This window comes from Cydia pomonella, chromosome 12 (assembly GCF_033807575.1).
Source record: "Cydia pomonella isolate Wapato2018A chromosome 12, ilCydPomo1, whole genome shotgun sequence".
In the NCBI taxonomy this organism is placed as follows: domain Eukaryota; kingdom Metazoa; phylum Arthropoda; class Insecta; order Lepidoptera; family Tortricidae; genus Cydia; species Cydia pomonella.
In genome coordinates, this window is record NC_084714.1 from 10,166,720 (window position 1) to 10,183,841 (window position 17,122).

Sequence of the window (17,122 nt, forward strand, 5' to 3'; positions counted from 1 at the left end):
GAGTTCGCGGTAGCCTCGACTCTAACAAACTCCATAATAGTATCGTAAGAAAAAGATAATATGTTTCTCTCTAATATCTATTACGCTCCATTGAGAAGCGCCTTGGTTAAAAACTATAATAAACGGGCGGAGCGCACCGTGACCCTGGTCCTGTCAGCATATCTGGCTCTCTCTCCCTCTTACTCATACCTGTATTCTTGACAGAAGTTACGGCGTACCACCTTCCTCACGATCGATCATGGTGGCGGTCCGGTACGCCTATCAGTAACAGCTTTTAGGACGACTAAATTAAGTAAGATTTTGTGAAGCGTTTTACAGAAGAGAATAAACTATATCCATCCCTTTTCAGGGGCCATAATACTAGCACAGCAAAAAGACAGTAAGATTCTCTCTGACTATGCACGAATGAGAAAAGATCTTGGCCAAACTATATATTCCACGTCATCCTAATATCCCAGATACATATAACTCATGGTCACCCTAATTAGAAAGAGATGCAACGGCCCACCCTGACTTCTCATGTGGACACACTTTTTTTGGCCAATGTACCCTATCCGGTTAATCTTATAAGTCCGTGGGTTTACATAATGTAATTTTGACATTTCTCACTGACATAACATGACACTACTGACTATAGTGACTATAACAACGGCGCTATCCTTTTTTCTCAATCCGGCGGACTGAATATATTTAACTGATTATAATAAATACCAATCATTACTAGTAGTAAACTATTCAGTATGGTGCTGGGTCACAATGTATATCAGGGACAGAGAACGCAGGATGTAAAAATAACTCAGGATATAACATTCGAAACAATGCTTTTGAGTAACACTACTTTGGAAGGTTTAAAAAGCTCTGGATTCCATAAGCCTTCTCCTATCCAGTTACATGGCATACCTTTAGGGAAATGTGGATTTGGTAAGTACACTCTAGGCAGGATTTCACTCAAAAAGAACCTTTTTATTATTATTTATATATAGCTAAACTTTTGCAGTCCCTTCTAACAACCCTATTATTTTCAGATTTATTATTAGAAGCTAAATCAGGTACAGGAAAAACTGTTGTATTTACAGTAATAGCTCTGGAAAAAATAAATATAAATAATGGCCTGCAAGCAGTAATTCTGGCACCAACCAGAGAAATTGCTGCACAAATTTGTGATGTGATTAAGCAAATCGGAGGACAATACACAGGTAAAGTATTCTATATGATGAGTTAGGTCATTTGAGATATGGTGGTTCATGTGATAACATTATATGAATAAAATTGAGTTAGAGAGTGAATTTGCCATGTTTTTGTGTTATCCTGTTATAAATTATTAAGTACGATTTTTGAATTCATAAGTTCTCAACTTGGTTTTGGTGAAAATAATTATATTAAGCATAATAGTATTATTTGCTGTCATTCAATATAGATTGTTCGCAACTATCTTCTTGATTCCCAGATATTTAGTATGTGAAGAAAATTGCTTGGCTTAAATACCTGTCTGTTTAAAAATAGATAATAAGCAATACAATATTATATTACTTCATAAAGTAACATCCACAACTAGAATCTATAACAAAAAATGTATGTTGTTGTCTTAAAGGTCTTACAATTGAAGTTGTTATGGGTGGCCTACCGGTGAAGGAAGACATCATGAAATTCAAAAAGAAAGTGCACATAGTAGTTGGCAGCCCTGGAAGACTGCATCACCTTATCAGAGAGAACCACATTGATGTATCCACAGTAAGACTTTTAGTTTTGGATGAAGCAGATAAACTAATGGAAAAAAGTTTCAGGGCAGACATTGAATATATATTTTCTGCTTTACCACTACAGAAGCAAATTATTTTCAGCAGTGCTACATTCCCAGAAGAGTCTAAAGCTTTCATTAATGAATATGTCCAGGTTTCTCAGCATGTTTGCCCAGACAGTAATAGTGTTCTATTGGGAATTTCACAGAAAGTGACCACAGTCAAACATAATATAAATATTATTAAACAAACACAACATAGGTTTGAAGAACTCCTTAACATATTATCAAAGAGAGAGTTCAAACAATGTCTGATCTTCTGCAACTACCAAGCTAGAGTAACAGATGTATACAAAATGTTGAAGAAGGCTAAATGGCCTGCAGAGAAGTTGTATGGCCAACAAGAGCAGTTGGACCGCTTAGAAGCATTAAAAACTTTACAGGAATATAAATGCAGGATACTGATAGCAACAGATCTAGCAGCCAGGGGCATTGACTCTTCTCATGTAGACCTAGTTGTTAACTTTGAGATGCCTCATGATTGGCAGACTTACTTGCACAGGATAGGCAGAGCTGGGAGATTTGGAGCATATGGCCTAGCTGTCACTATTATCAGTCACCAAGAAGAAACAAAATTCAAACAGTTATTAGATTCTATGCATTTCCAATTAGACATAAGGAACTTTTGGAATGATGAAGAATTTCAATATAATGATGATTCTAAGACACCCATAGGCAAACCTTTAGAACACACCATGAGCTTGTTGAATATAGATGATGATGAAACACCCAATGAGGATAGCTATAGTGAAATATGGAATACATTAGTAGGTGAAACAATATGTAATGATAATGCCATAGAAACTTTTGATATGTTATGCTCATCATTTATGGAAACAAAATATAAAACTGAAACATTTACAGCCCTGTTAGATTCATTTAAAAATAATGAAGATGAATGCATTGAAGATATTAATGAATACCAATGTCTTGCTCAGAAAATCTCAATAGCAAAATATAAACAACATAGAAAACAAAATAACTGTCACAACTATGTAAAGACAGAATTGGAATTTGATGCAACTTCATCAGAAGAAATAACTCAAGATTATATAGAACCTAAATTTGAAATAACTAAAAGGATATCAAATGGCACAAATAATAAGAACAAAAAATTTGAAACCTCACAAAAAATATCACACACCAAAAATTCCATACATGTCTATTCAGAAGAAATACAATTTGAAAGCTCGCAAAGCAAAGCAAGCCCCAAAAGTGATAGATATGTAACTTCAAGAGAGAATTCACAAAGAAAATCTTACACCAATAATGAACAGTATGTTTCATCTGAAGAAAGTGATGACAATGGATATAATACAGCATCATATGATTTTAAAAAGTCTCAATGTAATTCTGCGAATATTGAAAACAATACACAACACACTCGAAATAACAAACGTTCATACAACCCAAGAAGACACAATGAACACCTATATCAACTAAATGAAGAGTATGTTCAATGGTACAACGCTTTAAAATTAAGAACACAGCAAATTGAAATGGCTGTATATCTGCATGAAATGTCGCAATTGTAATGTATTCGAAAATCTACCCTGATCTACCTAAGTATATTTATAATTATAAGTAAAACAGCTATATTTGAAAAGATTTCTTTATTAATTACAATTTGAATAACGTTTTTTTGTTTTAATAAAAATAAATAAATACATCAAAACACATCACACTTAATAATAAATGCAAATGAAGCCTAGACGTAATATTTATAATGGTTGTTTGATATTAACACAGAATATTCTTACTTTTATTTCACTACATTAAGTTCGCAAATAAAATTATAAAAAGTTCTGTGTAAAAAGATGTATTTACTGCCAAAAATAGTAAAATACAATAAAAACTGGGGGTCTCAATCTTACAGAAAACCTAGGGGCCATTAAAATTTCCTTACGTGCCTCTCTATCGCTCTTGCATATTCGAATGATAGAGAGGTAATGAGCAAAAAATCATCCCGGTAGACCCGCCCCTCTAAAAACTAAGCTAACCTAATAAATCAAGTCACAATCACAAACCCATCATCGTCAACTCTGACTTCTGAAACCTTATTGCAACGAGATATAGTCTATAATCAATAGATCACTTGTCAGTTAAGAACACATTTTTTAACCTGAAGTCATTATGTCACTTATTTACCTTCATGTTTTTGACCGTGACCATACTATCGAAACGGTTGCCTTTGTGTGTTTGTACGCTGCAAAAACTACTCACGGTTTTATGGCACTAATAAAATGGCTAATTATGCTGACACATTTTTTGCCAAGTGAAAATCCCGCTCCTATACTAATAACTTGTTGTCTACTCTGCTCTGAAATACTTAGTTATTTGTTTTACAAGGGGGCAAAGTTGTTGTTTAACCGCTCGTGCTAATATTGATAAATCAAAAAAACTTTGCCTCCGAGTGAAACACAATTTTTTTCACCACACCAACGCGAGGAAACTACTAACTATGATATACCGAAAAAAAAATTAAAGCAAATCCAAATAAACGTAATAAAAAAATATCATTCAAAATCATCATTAAAAGGTCAATTCTACTAGCTAATATAAGGAAACAACTCAAAAGTTGCACCTGATTACTTTGCCCCACATGTGTATAAAATGCAACTTTCTCATTAGTTTTTGAACAATCAAGAGGGCTTTTACCAGTTGTTGTGGTGAAAAAACTATTTTCTTTGTAATCATAATCTGTTCTCACGATAAGTAAATAAAGATGAGCATGTTACTTAGAATATCTAGAATATTAAATTTATTGTTATTGGCAACATGAATAATTCTTATGGACAAATATCTACATAACAATATATTTATGACGCATTATTTCATTTAAATTATTCACATATACAATATAAATAGTTGAAGATCACATTCTGGATTGTAGAAAAACGAGCTTTTGTAAATATGGAAAACCACTTTTTATAATAAGCCTTTGTTTCACCGTCTGTGCATTACATAAGTTTTGGTACTTTATGTTTGCGTTATCTAAATAAACTGTTGCTACGGCTATTTCTGCGGGGCTACCTCGAAGAGCATAATTTCGTTATCTGCTTCTCTATCACTCTTGCATACGTGAACGATAGAGGCAGGTAAGGAAATTTCGGATTTCGCGGTAGGTCTTCTGGTCTCATCCATCATAAAACCAAATCGTAGTTACAATAAAATTAAATTGTCGCCATAATACTAGATTAAGTCAGGTTAAAGTAAAAAAAAAAACATGTAAAAAATATACATGATTGCATGAAATACTCTTACATGTCTAAATAAAACTTACAATTAGACACATCAAAAACAAAGCCACAAGATAAATAAATATTCAATACTCATTTACAATACAACACCTGTATAAATCTATCATTAAAAATACTTTGGTACATAACATATACAACATAAATTCAGTAAGTATTATGCCGTGGAACTACATTTTGAACCGACTTCAAAAAAAGAGAATGTTCTAAATTCGCCGGAATCTTTTACTGACTTGGTTACTGAACACTGACTTGGAGAGCATCTTAGATTGGAGTAAGCGTTACGGTCTCAAGGTAAACCCTACTAAAACTCAGGTTATGGTAGTAGGTAGCTCAAAGCTTACTGCCCGGATTGATTTTGGCTCTCTACCTGCCATTGTGTTTGACGGTATTCAGATTCCCTTCTCTCTCCAGGTAAGGAATCTCGGTGTCATGATGGACCAGAGTCTCTCTTGGGCACCTCAGGTGAGTGAGGTTAGTAGGAGGATGTTTGCTGCAATTGCATCGCTCCGCAGACTTCGAAATTTCTTGCCTTACGCCACTAAAATTGCGCTAGCTCAATCTCTCTTACTGCCCATATTAGATTATGCTGACATTTGCTATCTTGACCTTACGCAGGATCAGCTGAATAAGCTTGAGCGCCTCCAGAATCTCTGTATAAGGTTTATATTTGGCTTGCGCAAATATGACCATGTGTCTCAGTTTCGTTCTCAGCTCAAGTGGCTTCCTATTCGTCTTCGCCGTGACTCTCATGTTCTTGCCCTCCTTTATGGCATTCTCTTTAACCCCGCTACACCACCTTATCTCAAAGAGCGTTTCAAGTATCTCTCTTCTATCAGATGTTCTCAGACTCATATTCTTTCTCCTCCCTTATCTACTTCAAAATTTTATAATAGCTCTTTTACCTTCCGGGCTGTTCGGTTATGGAATGCTCTGCCAGTAGAATTAAGATTAGCTAAATCTCTCCCCATTTTCAAAAATCAGCTGAAACTATACTTTCTATCTCTATCTTAAGTTGCCATTTATATATTGTATATGTGTAAGTATAAATATATATATATATATATATATTGTATTATATTATATTGTATATTTATTAGTATATTAGGTATTGTTTTAATACTTATATAAGTAGTATGTGTGTTTGTATTTAAGTCTCCATATTTAGCTCCTTGCACTACCTGTTGACTTTTGTATGAGTTCGAAATTTCCTGCTACCTAAAGGTTGTCTGGAAGAGATCGCTTTTTAGCGATAAGACCGCCTGTTGTTACCTGGTTCTATTTTCCATTAAAATTCATTTGTAGTTTTACATGTATGTAAAATGTATAATTGTTGGTGCAATAAAGAATATTTACTTACTTACTTACTTACTTTTGTTTACTATGAAGTGACGGATAGTAGATAAACGAGAACTTGACGGTGCCTATTACCAGTCAGAAAATAGCGAAATAACAACAAAACAACAATATTTGACACGAACAAATAAATAGGTCCTAGATTCGGATATTACAAGTAGCAACTACTTAATCCTTCTTTTCATGAGTGTCTGAAACAAAAATATACATCATCAGTTATTATTATTTAACTACATCTACATGTTTGATTTTTAAATGGGCACTGATGGCATCTATCTCGCAGTTTGCTACGCGAAAATGGCTTTAGGAGACATTCCCAAGCTTTTTAATTAACAAGGATTGGCATTTACTACCAGATTTCGAAAAAAAAAGGGCAGTCTACAACTAAACTTTTTTGACTTATTTATTCATGCCAATCGATGCATTTTTGTCCAAGATCAAATGCTTCTTTTAGACACCAACCTGGGTCAGGCCACTAGCAAAAGTTACAAATGAAAGAAAATGGTTTTCATACAACACAGCCAGCTAGCATACCTGGCAGCTCCTCCTCGTCGGCGTCCAGTATGTCGGCGCAACACACAGAGTAACAGATGAGGGACAGGAAGCCGAGCGGCAGGCCGAACACCAGCGCCGTCAGCACCGGGTTGCCGCGCCACATGCTTGATAGTGTGCTGCGCGCCTCGAACAGCGCGCGGTACACGCGCACCCACCAGCTGTTGCCTCCGTAAGTCTGTGAAATAAAATGCGTTTTAATTAGATTTCAATAACGCTATTAAGAGAGCTAACTTGGAACAAGCATTATGCTTGCTTGATGAAATAAGGAATTTAAACCGTGTATACAATTAGGTAACGACATTTCATATTAAAATGAAGCACCTCGCACTTGCCTCGACTCCAGCCGATGACATATGAATTGTACATTAGGCCCCTTTGGTTACACCTAAGCGGGGCGGGGGTGCGAGGCGCGCCGCGCTCACATCTCTCCAGTGTGACGAAGCCTAAAGGAGTTCGAAGGCTCAATTTCCATAAGCTTGTGCTATATTCGTAAAGAATGTGCATCACAGAAAACCGCCTAAGGGGTTGGTCTGTGATGTGCATACATTGTAGAGCATTACCTTCGATATATATATATATACACGTACCGGCGCCAGCTGGTTGTGTATCTGGTCGAGAAACACGAGCACGGCCTCCGGCGTCATGAGCACGGGGTCGTCGTCGGGCATGTGGTGGTGGCTGGTTGTGGAGTTGAGCACGAGCAGGTGGGGCGCGGTAAGGTCCGACATGGCGATAGAGTTGGCTAGCTCGAGAGAGCCCATCCACCCGAATTGGAAACGTGAATGGAGCGTCTTCTTCTTTTTCCTAAAAAAATATATACATGCCGTTGTTCCCTTTCTTTACATTGTAGATCTGTTTTTTTTCTTTGTGGTGTAATGAAGAATATTTTATTTGTGGTGTAATAAAGAATATTTACTTTACTTACATACATAAGGAGTGGTTCAGAAAATATTTTCTAAGAAAAAAAAACCGACTTCAATGAGGGAGACAGGTGAAAGCACGATTATTATTGGATTTGGATTTTGGATGAAATTAAAAAGACAGCATCCTACGCCTAATTATGTAGAAAAGGAGGTAACATGTTTTTTTTTGTCACTGTACCCACCTTGGCACATTTCAGATTTGCCCTATGGTTGACTGGTAAGATACCCGCAATAGGGTATTCGACTGTATTTAAGATAAATCATTTCACACAATGCATGAAATAAAGCACCAGATAATTATTTAAAAAACGAAATAGGATAGAAATATAAAAATGTACCTTGAAAACCTAACTGCTTGACAAACATGCAAAGGAACAAATTGCCAAACGTGAACTATGCATCGTTGAAGAGTTCCGTTCTGTTCATCATCAGCAGTTCCACTTCATCAAATGTCACTTCTACAAATGTAAATACTTGATTTGTTGATGAAAATACTAAGATCACTATATATATGCCTTTAACATTTGAGGAGTTCCCTCGATTCCTCATGGACCCCATCGTCAGAACTCGAATTTGACAAAAATTTGTCTTGAAAGTCTAATTTGCATAACAAAGATTTGAATGAAGAAAGAATGTTAATGCTTGATTTGTTAAAGAAAATACAAACATCATCGTATGTATGCCTTTCACATTTGAAGAGTTCCCTCGATTCCTCATGGATCCCATCATCAGAAATTGACAAAAACGGGACCAATCTGTATATATATAAATTCAAACACAAAAATAATTTTCAAAATCGGTTCAGAAATGACGGAGTTATGGAGTAACAAACATAAAAAAACATACACCCGAATTAATAACCTCCTCCTTTGGAAATCTTGAAGTCGGTTAGAAAGTAGCAGCACATTATGTGGATTTTTCATTTTATTTAGTGATAATGATAATTTTTAAGTAGCGCATTTTTGTAGTAATACGTACAAACTATTCTATACAATTAAATACAATCGTATTTAAAATAAAAGGGCAAGTTGAAGTGTTCGCCTTTTATATTTCAAGTCTCCTAAGACTGTTTACTCCTCAGAGGTGTTTCTCATAAATAGGGCCCGTACTTTTCATGCCGTTGACGCAGAAATGACGTAATTTAACATACAGGAAGTTGTTTTACAATACTACAAATTTAGATAACTTACTTATTGACGGGTATCAAAATAAATACTTGTTACGAGAATAAAAGCTTGTTACGCTATTAAAAATAAAATATATGTATTATTTAATACATATTTTTTATTTTTAACAAAATAAAAAATATGACATGCATGAGAGGAGGCCTGTGCCCAGCAGTGGGACGTATATAGGCTGAATTATTATTATTATGTAATAAATTAATAATCTATTATTTATTTGAGTGACAATAAGATGAAAGTCAGTTAGACGTTTCTGTACTCATTGTCAAGTATATGTATAACTTACGTAAAGAGGTTGATAAATGATTAATTCTTGCGAAAATATTAATTGGAATCATACTCTATGTAGCGTGACGTCATTTTTCTGTCAACGGCATGAAAAGTACGGGCTCTGATTGACTCATAAACATAGTTTTTTCTTTAATTTTGATGAACTACTTAATACATTATTAAATTGTCTTATCTCTTATGTTCGATATTGCACTTTTTAGGGTTCCGTAGTCAACTAGGAACCCTTACAGTTTCGCCATGTCCGTCTGTCTGTCAGTCTGTCCGAGGCTTTGCTCCGTGGTCGTTAGTGCTAGAAAGCTGAAATTTGGCATGGATATATAAATCAATAAAGCCGACAAAGTCGTACAATAAAATCTAAAAATTTATTTTTTTTAGGGTACCTCCCCTACACGTAAAGTGGGGGTGTTTTTTTTCCGCTTCAACCCTAGAGTGTGGGGTATCGTTGGAAAGGTCTTTCAAAACTAATAGGGGTTTTCCAGAAACATTTTTTGATAAAGTGAATATATTCGGAGATAATCGCTACGAAAGAAAAAAAAAATGTGTCCCCCCCCTCTAACTTTTGAACCATAGGTCCAAAAAATATTAAAAAAATCGTGGAAGTAGAGTTTAAGAAAGACATTAAATGTAAACTATAGCGGACATGATCAATTTAGCTGTTTTTGAGTTATCGCAAAAAAAAATCCCTTCATAGTAAAAAGACTTTAATTAGGTACTGATTATGCAAATTTGCCTATTTGTTTAACTCAGGTGAAAGGTACCGTTTCATCCCTTGGTTAACAATTTACTATACTTTAAGCTCCAGTTTAGCTTATTGTGATGGAAGAGTAACTACGGAACCCTACACTGAGCGTGGCCCGACATGCTCTTGGCCGGTTTTATTTGATTTCACTTCACTTTGAAGTAGTTACATGGAATTTCCATTTTTGAGTACCTATTTACGATTTTTACAGAAATTTGTCTCCCATAGAAAAACCTTTGTCAGAGGTTAGATTAGAGAGACTTCCTGACTACCGAAGATGAACTCCAGTTTATTAGTATAATTTACTCGTAAGATGATATTCCTAAAAGCATAAGTACAACTAGTTGTGAAAATTGAAATTCAAGTGTGGCATTGTTGAAAACGACAGGTAAATAAATAATAATAAATTAATATTATAGGACATTATTACACAAATTGCCTAAGTCCCACAGTAAGCTCAATAAGGCTTGTGTTGAGGGTACTTAGACAACGATATATATAATAATATAAATATTTATAAATACTTAAATACATAGAAAACACCCATGACTCAGGAACAAATATCCATGCTCATCACACGGATAAATGCCCTTACCAGGATTTGAAAACGGGACCATCAGCTTCGTAGGCAGGGTCACTACCCACTAGGCCAAACCGGTCGTCGAAATTGGTCGTCGAAGGTGAAGATTGTCAAATTGTGTTGTACTAAAAGTTACGAAGTACATTGCAATAAAAATGAGAAAACTCAAACAATCTGATATTTCTCAATATGATTTTATTGTTACGAGTATTATATAGTATTTTATCTATAGATTACTGAAAAAAATATACTTCTTTTTTAATTAGAAAAATTAATAAAAATAATATACTAGATAATTCACTGCCACTTTTTTACAGAACCAAGGGCAAATTGGTAATGTGAACAGTTCTCGAGAAAATTACACTAGTAAAATGTAAATATGGTCTAGATTTAAGTTTTCAGATTAAAGGGAGGAAGGCGCAAGTATGATGATGATATAGATGTGTTTGTGATGAGATGGAACATCAATCTGATGAAAATTCCATGCAGATGTTGTCTACATACATGTGTAGGCAACATCCCTACAATATTATTTACCACCAATTTATTGATTTATTGTTTTTCAGTTGATGACGGTGAATTGAATTAGGTATTTAATTTACCTTTGGGGATATCTCTTCACAAAAAATATTACAATCATGTTCTCGTATCAGGCAAGTGAAGTCGAACCTTATTTAAACTTCCTACTCCCTGACACAAAAAAAAAATTCGAAGTACAGTCATGGAATTTAAAGGATTGTCACTTTACTCACTTGTGAACCTTAATGCCTGTCTATACATGACTTTAAGTGCTACTACTGTACTATACTGTTTTCAATAAATTATAATCGAAAAGTGACAAACCTTCAAATGCCCAAAACCAAACATAAAGCTTACTTACTTAATAATACCTTCAACCATGTCTTTAAAGTCCCTTTCAGTTTGACTTATCTCACTGAGCTTATTCTCAGAAACCACAGCAATCACTATGTATTTCGCTGTGTCCATGAGGTGATGAATGTTGGATCTGGTGATTTTAGGAAAGAAACCAAATCTTTCTGCGTTGATCCATTTATCTAAGGTCATGTTTAAGGCTTCTGTGTCCTCTATCACAGGATGAGCTAAAAAGTAAATGTAATACAAAATAATTTGGATACTGCCTGATTTTTTGAAGGTTGATTTAAGGTTTAAGTCTTGGGGCTTGGTTGTAGTGCTCCATAAAAGTACATGTAGGCAAATCCATTAGGGTGGAAACGGGACATATTTGCGCACGAATACGAGCCATGGTAGACTTGTGAAAATGAAAGTACATATTTCAACCTGATGAGACATACTGACGAGAACGAGATGAAATAATAGAAATGGTCATTTTAAAGATCATGCAATGAAACCAAAACCGAAAGTACAACTTTTATATTTTTTTGGCCTAGTGTAAGACATCGATGCTGTTACAATTTGAAACAGAAAATATAGGTCGTATGTTTTCTAAAATATTATCACACTAAAATTCTTCAGAAAACATTACATTTGCTTACCGTCAAAGAAGTATGCTTCATCTTCTTTGTAACAGAACACTGCAGAGTCATTTGGTGGGTTGATGTCATCCTTGACTGTCTCATGAGACATGGCATAAAACCAACTGTGGGGTTGGTACTTATCGGCATGCCTAATAAACATTTCCTTGAAAAAAATATAACATGGTCAAACGGTAAAATATTTATAGTCACTCGTTAAGCCGTTACAACGTAAAAGTAGCTTAATGTTAGTATGCATTAATTTAATGTTTGGATGCAGTAAATTCGATGGTTTAAAATCTTTATAAGGGCCGCACATTTAGGAACTTGAATCCTGGTAGAGTTGGCAGACTTAGGCGGCCTATACATTTATTTAAGAGAGTGGGACAACTTCAGCATCACTATATATGTGCATATAGCGCTGTCTCACCCACACACCAGAGTGGTGTGCGAATCGGCAGCTGTGTTTTAACCCAAGTAATCTGGAATTTACTTGGGTTTCCTATTCTTCCTGAGCACTTTATATTAAAAAAAAGTCATCCATCAGGTAAAATGTAAATCAAGTTCTAAACTTTGAACAGTGAAATTTTGACACCGGAGAGAAGAGGAATTTGATTTCCAGTTATCTTCTGCTATGCTACTTTATATTTTACCTACCATAATAATAATATCTGTTTTTAATAATTACTTACCCATAATGGTCCCTGCTGTTTTCCCACAAACCCAAAGAACACTGGATGAGCCTCTTTAAGATATCCCAAGCTGTCAGCTTGTGTCAACCTTTGTACTGCGGGCTGAGACATGCGCACTGCATAGTTTACCATGTCTTCTTTCAACCGCTCACCATTGTACTCATGATACTGGGAGCCTTTGATGCTGTCAATATAAATTTTTTTTTCACATAGGACTTTTTTAAGGCTTATTTTAGTAGATTTTACAAAGTTCTGCATATAATATAAAGATAAAAAAGATAAAAAATATGTTCATTGCACAAGATTTGATATAAGTATAACACACACACCTAATACACTCGCGTGCAAAAGTACTGCATTACTTTGCATTTTTTCGTCCGCACCCAATATATTTGTAATTCTATACCCGAATCTTAAAATTTATTCTTTTACATATAAAGCTTATAATGTAACGCATTAGAAAATTGGTAAATCAAATGAAATTTCGAAACTGGAGACTAAAAAAATCACAAAACAAAAAGTAGTCGCATAATGTGCCAAAAATAAATCAGGAAAGTTAAGAATGAAGGTCATGTTTTTAGTACAATATAAATTATTTTTATTAAATTAATACTTGGTGTTGCCACCTCTAGCCCTCCTCATACAAATCAAGCGGTTTTTCATAGACCTAATTATTTTTTTATGTGATCCAAGTCTTCCTTCAGCTCCTCAACATTGGCCGGGGCAGGATTCCGCTTCCGAACCATCCTTTTCAGGTAATCCCAAACGTGTTCAATGGGGTTAAGGTCCGGGCTCATCGTTGGACAGTCCATGGTGTTGATGCCCATTTCGAGAAGGTAGGCTGCAGTGGCCCTAGCGGTATGATATGACACGGGGCATTATCCTGCATTAGAATGAACCCTTCATCAAAAATACTGCTATAAGAAACAACATGTTCCTCCAGTCATGTACTTGGCAGTGGTCAATCCACCGCCACGGCCCCCGCCAGGCACAAAACCAGCTCTGTCCGCCCGTCGTAGGAAATGCCGCCCCAGAACATTACAGATCCACCACCATAGGTGACCCTTTCGGAGAAGCAACATTGAGCAAACCATTCTTCTGGCCTTCTGTAGATTATTCCTCTTCGGTCACATCCATTCAAGCACATTTTGCACTCGTCCGAGAAGAGAACTGGGGTCCATTGCTCAATGGTCCAGTCCACATGATTTTCAGCAAACTCTCTTCGGATTGTATGGTGTCGCGCAAGCAACCTGGGCCCCGTTGCAGGCCACCTTGGTGTCAAGTTCGCTTTCTTAAGTCGTCTTCTTATTGTCCACTCACTGGCCGCCACTCCTCGTAGCTCACGCAGATGCTGCTGGATGGCAACGCTTGTCTGGTGTCGATTTCGGAGAGATGTTGTGACAATGAAGCGGTTGTCCCTCTCTGATGTAAACTTTCTGCGGCCGCTTCTTGGTCTTGAAGTCAAGGATCCAGTCCGCTGGAACCTCTGGTAAACTCTGCAAACTGTAGAGACGCGAGTTGGCACAGTGGTTGTTATCAGCCACTGGGTAGAAAGCGGCGTACACCTCTCGACACCCCTGAGCCGCTCACACCGGTGTTGCTCCTGGTCGTCTTCACGTCGGCATTTTTAGAGGCCCATCTAGTGGGCGGCGAGTCACCGCCTGCCTCCATAACTAGTGAAAACATTGTTATGGCAGGTGTCCGGACGTCTTTGCAATAACCCAGTCTATTTGTCCTCCCAAACGTACTTCAATCCATAGACCGTTATACTGTTCACTTTTACTACAATAGTCCCAATGCCTGTTGCGACCGGTTCATGGGTGTCTATTGTTGCGCCTGTGAATGGGTTCCAGCAGGCGTTCTACACGACATTAAAGCTCTCCAAGGGGCCTCTACGTGATTGATCTATATCCCCACGCCCCACGCAAGCCTATCAAAAGACTGGGATTTATAGGCACGTGAAATCCAAGGAGATATAATAATAAAATATGCGGAGATGTGTAGCGGTCGAATTCTGATAAGTGACTGATAACAACCCAATAAATCCACCCCCCGTTTTATAGGGGTCAAGGGTAGCGCAAATCGTGCGCGTGATGACGCGAAACCGCTCACAAATCGGGAAAATGCCGAACGTCAAGGAACATGATCACATTAAAATAATTTTGTGAAATTAACCGGTTTACAAATATATTGGGTGCAGTTGAAAAAATGCTATGTGATGCAATACTTTTGCATGCAAGTGTACACAAAATAATTGCAATGCTTTAGAAGTAGTAATGCAAAATACTAATTTAGGACTTTGTACTTGTTATGTTAAAAGACACCTTTAAGCCATCAAATACTCAGCTCATACTCATAGTTATAATGCAGATTTTTTTTTATAATTAAGACTTGGTGCATGCAACAAAACTACTACTAATTGCAACAAAATTTTCACTGTGCACTGAGGTATTTATTTTATCTTGGGAAGCAAGACATTTTTTATTGAAAGTAATAGAAACTCTATGCCATCTTTGCGAATTTATATTAGTAGGTATGATAAGTTATTAAAATGTATTCTGAAGTGTTGAGAAGGAATCATAACCGTTTATCCAATATTTAATGAAGACAAATTATTAAGTAATTACACTTACAACAATATGGTAGGATAGGCTCGAACTTTGAAGTGTGTGGCAACTGCAGGGAACCTTGTGCAGTCAACCTTAGCCACTTTAATCTGGCTGTTGTACAGCGACTGTGCAACGTGGGCCCAGATAGGCTCAATACGGCGGCAGTGGGCGCACCATGGTGCATAGAACTTGACAAACCACATGCCTTCATTGCTGATGTCTATGAATCTATCACTCAGCTCTAACACTCTAGAGCAAGATACTCCATACAGAGCTGAAAACAATATAAGAAAAGCATACATGTGAAAGCAGTATTTTAGATTACTATGTATTAAAATTCTATTTGATGTCAGTCCTTAGCAGAAGACTTATTTAACCATGTAATAATAATTAAATAATAATTCAGCCTATATACGTCCCACTGCTGGGCACAGGCTTTCTCTCATGTGTGAGAGGGCTCGGGCTATAGTCCCCACGCTAGCCCAATGCGGATTGGGGACTTCACATACACCTTTGAATTTCTTTGCAGATGTATACAGGTTTCCTCACGATGTTTCCCTTCACCAAAAAGCTAGTGGTAAATAGTTTACCCATGTAGTAGGTGAATAATACAGAAACTAGGCTAATGCAATTATCCAATCTAATTTCAGTATTATCAGGGTCATAAGGATTTGCATTCACTGGTAGTTTTATTAGGTTTATGATCATTTAATTTCTTAAGAATTTTTATAATTCACTTGCTCGAGATAAAACATTAATAAAGAAAAGATTATAATAATATGGATATGAGCGTACAGGCACTAAATTATAACATTTTATGGGGGTTTTATGTGACGATTCTCAAACATTGTGAAGAGACTATACAATAATAATATATAGTGTTAAATGTTTGATTGAAATGAATGGATAAAATTGTTGACATACTCAGATATTTTATTATTATTATTATTATTTATTAATCAGGCAGGCAGTTGAAACAACTGATAGTTGCCTGTATCTGAGTGATCTTCGCTTAATATGTATTCTTTGCGCTGGTTAAGTATTTGTCTAGTCTGTTCTTAAACTGATTGACATTCAGTGCTGAGACCACATCTTCTGGTAGTTTGTTCCATGCTTTGACCACTCTGTTGCTATTTATAAATAGTATTTTTGAATTTATTATATTAACGCTCATAATATAAATTCGTATAGATTATTTAATGATAATTTAAATTGTAATTTCATATTATGAGAATAAATATCCAAATGTAAATCATATTAAAGTATTGCGCAAATGTATGTATACGCACAAGCGAATATTATTTAAAAATAATAGTGTTTATTAATAAAATTGATACTAATACTAACCTGTGATAACGAACAAACAAAGCTTAATTAAATTACACATTTCAAAAGCTTGCTCTTTGCAGAACAAAGATATAAATAATATGCACTATTTAGAATATTTTGTACTCTTATTTAATACTAGTTTACTTAATATTAGCCTAATAAGCTTAAAATCAATACAGTATAAACTTTAGATCAGCATACTACATACTACGAGTACAGCTGTCAAAAGTTGTATTTTTTGCATGCCTTTTGCCCTTACATTAAGGGCCAAAATCGAATGTATATCGTTGCCCACTGTGCTATGACAGCTGTCAAC

General features: G+C 35.8%; 2 protein-coding genes across 2 annotated transcripts; one reads left to right on the plus strand and one right to left on the minus strand.

The window, feature by feature from the left end:
* Window positions 1-586: 586 nt before the first annotated feature.
* On the plus strand, window positions 587-3,435 carry LOC133523490 (probable ATP-dependent RNA helicase DDX20). The gene is made up of 3 exons (XM_061859119.1): window positions 587-921; window positions 1,026-1,196; window positions 1,592-3,435. The coding sequence occupies exons 1-3, from the start codon at window positions 741-743 to the stop codon at window positions 3,331-3,333; spliced, it is 2,094 nt and encodes a 697-aa protein (XP_061715103.1). The 5' UTR covers window positions 587-740; the 3' UTR covers window positions 3,334-3,435.
* A 2,740-nt stretch (window positions 3,436-6,175) lies between these two features.
* On the minus strand, window positions 6,176-17,084 carry LOC133523493 (protein disulfide-isomerase TMX3). The gene is made up of 8 exons (XM_061859122.1): window positions 16,825-17,084; window positions 15,502-15,751; window positions 12,869-13,052; window positions 12,198-12,342; window positions 11,564-11,783; window positions 7,554-7,770; window positions 6,946-7,141; window positions 6,176-6,602 (listed from the first exon to the last, which is right to left on the minus strand). Exons 1-8 carry the CDS (start codon window positions 16,862-16,864, stop codon window positions 6,580-6,582), a joined length of 1,275 nt encoding a protein of 424 aa, XP_061715106.1. The 5' UTR covers window positions 16,865-17,084; the 3' UTR covers window positions 6,176-6,579.
* Window positions 17,085-17,122: the final 38 nt, after the last annotated feature.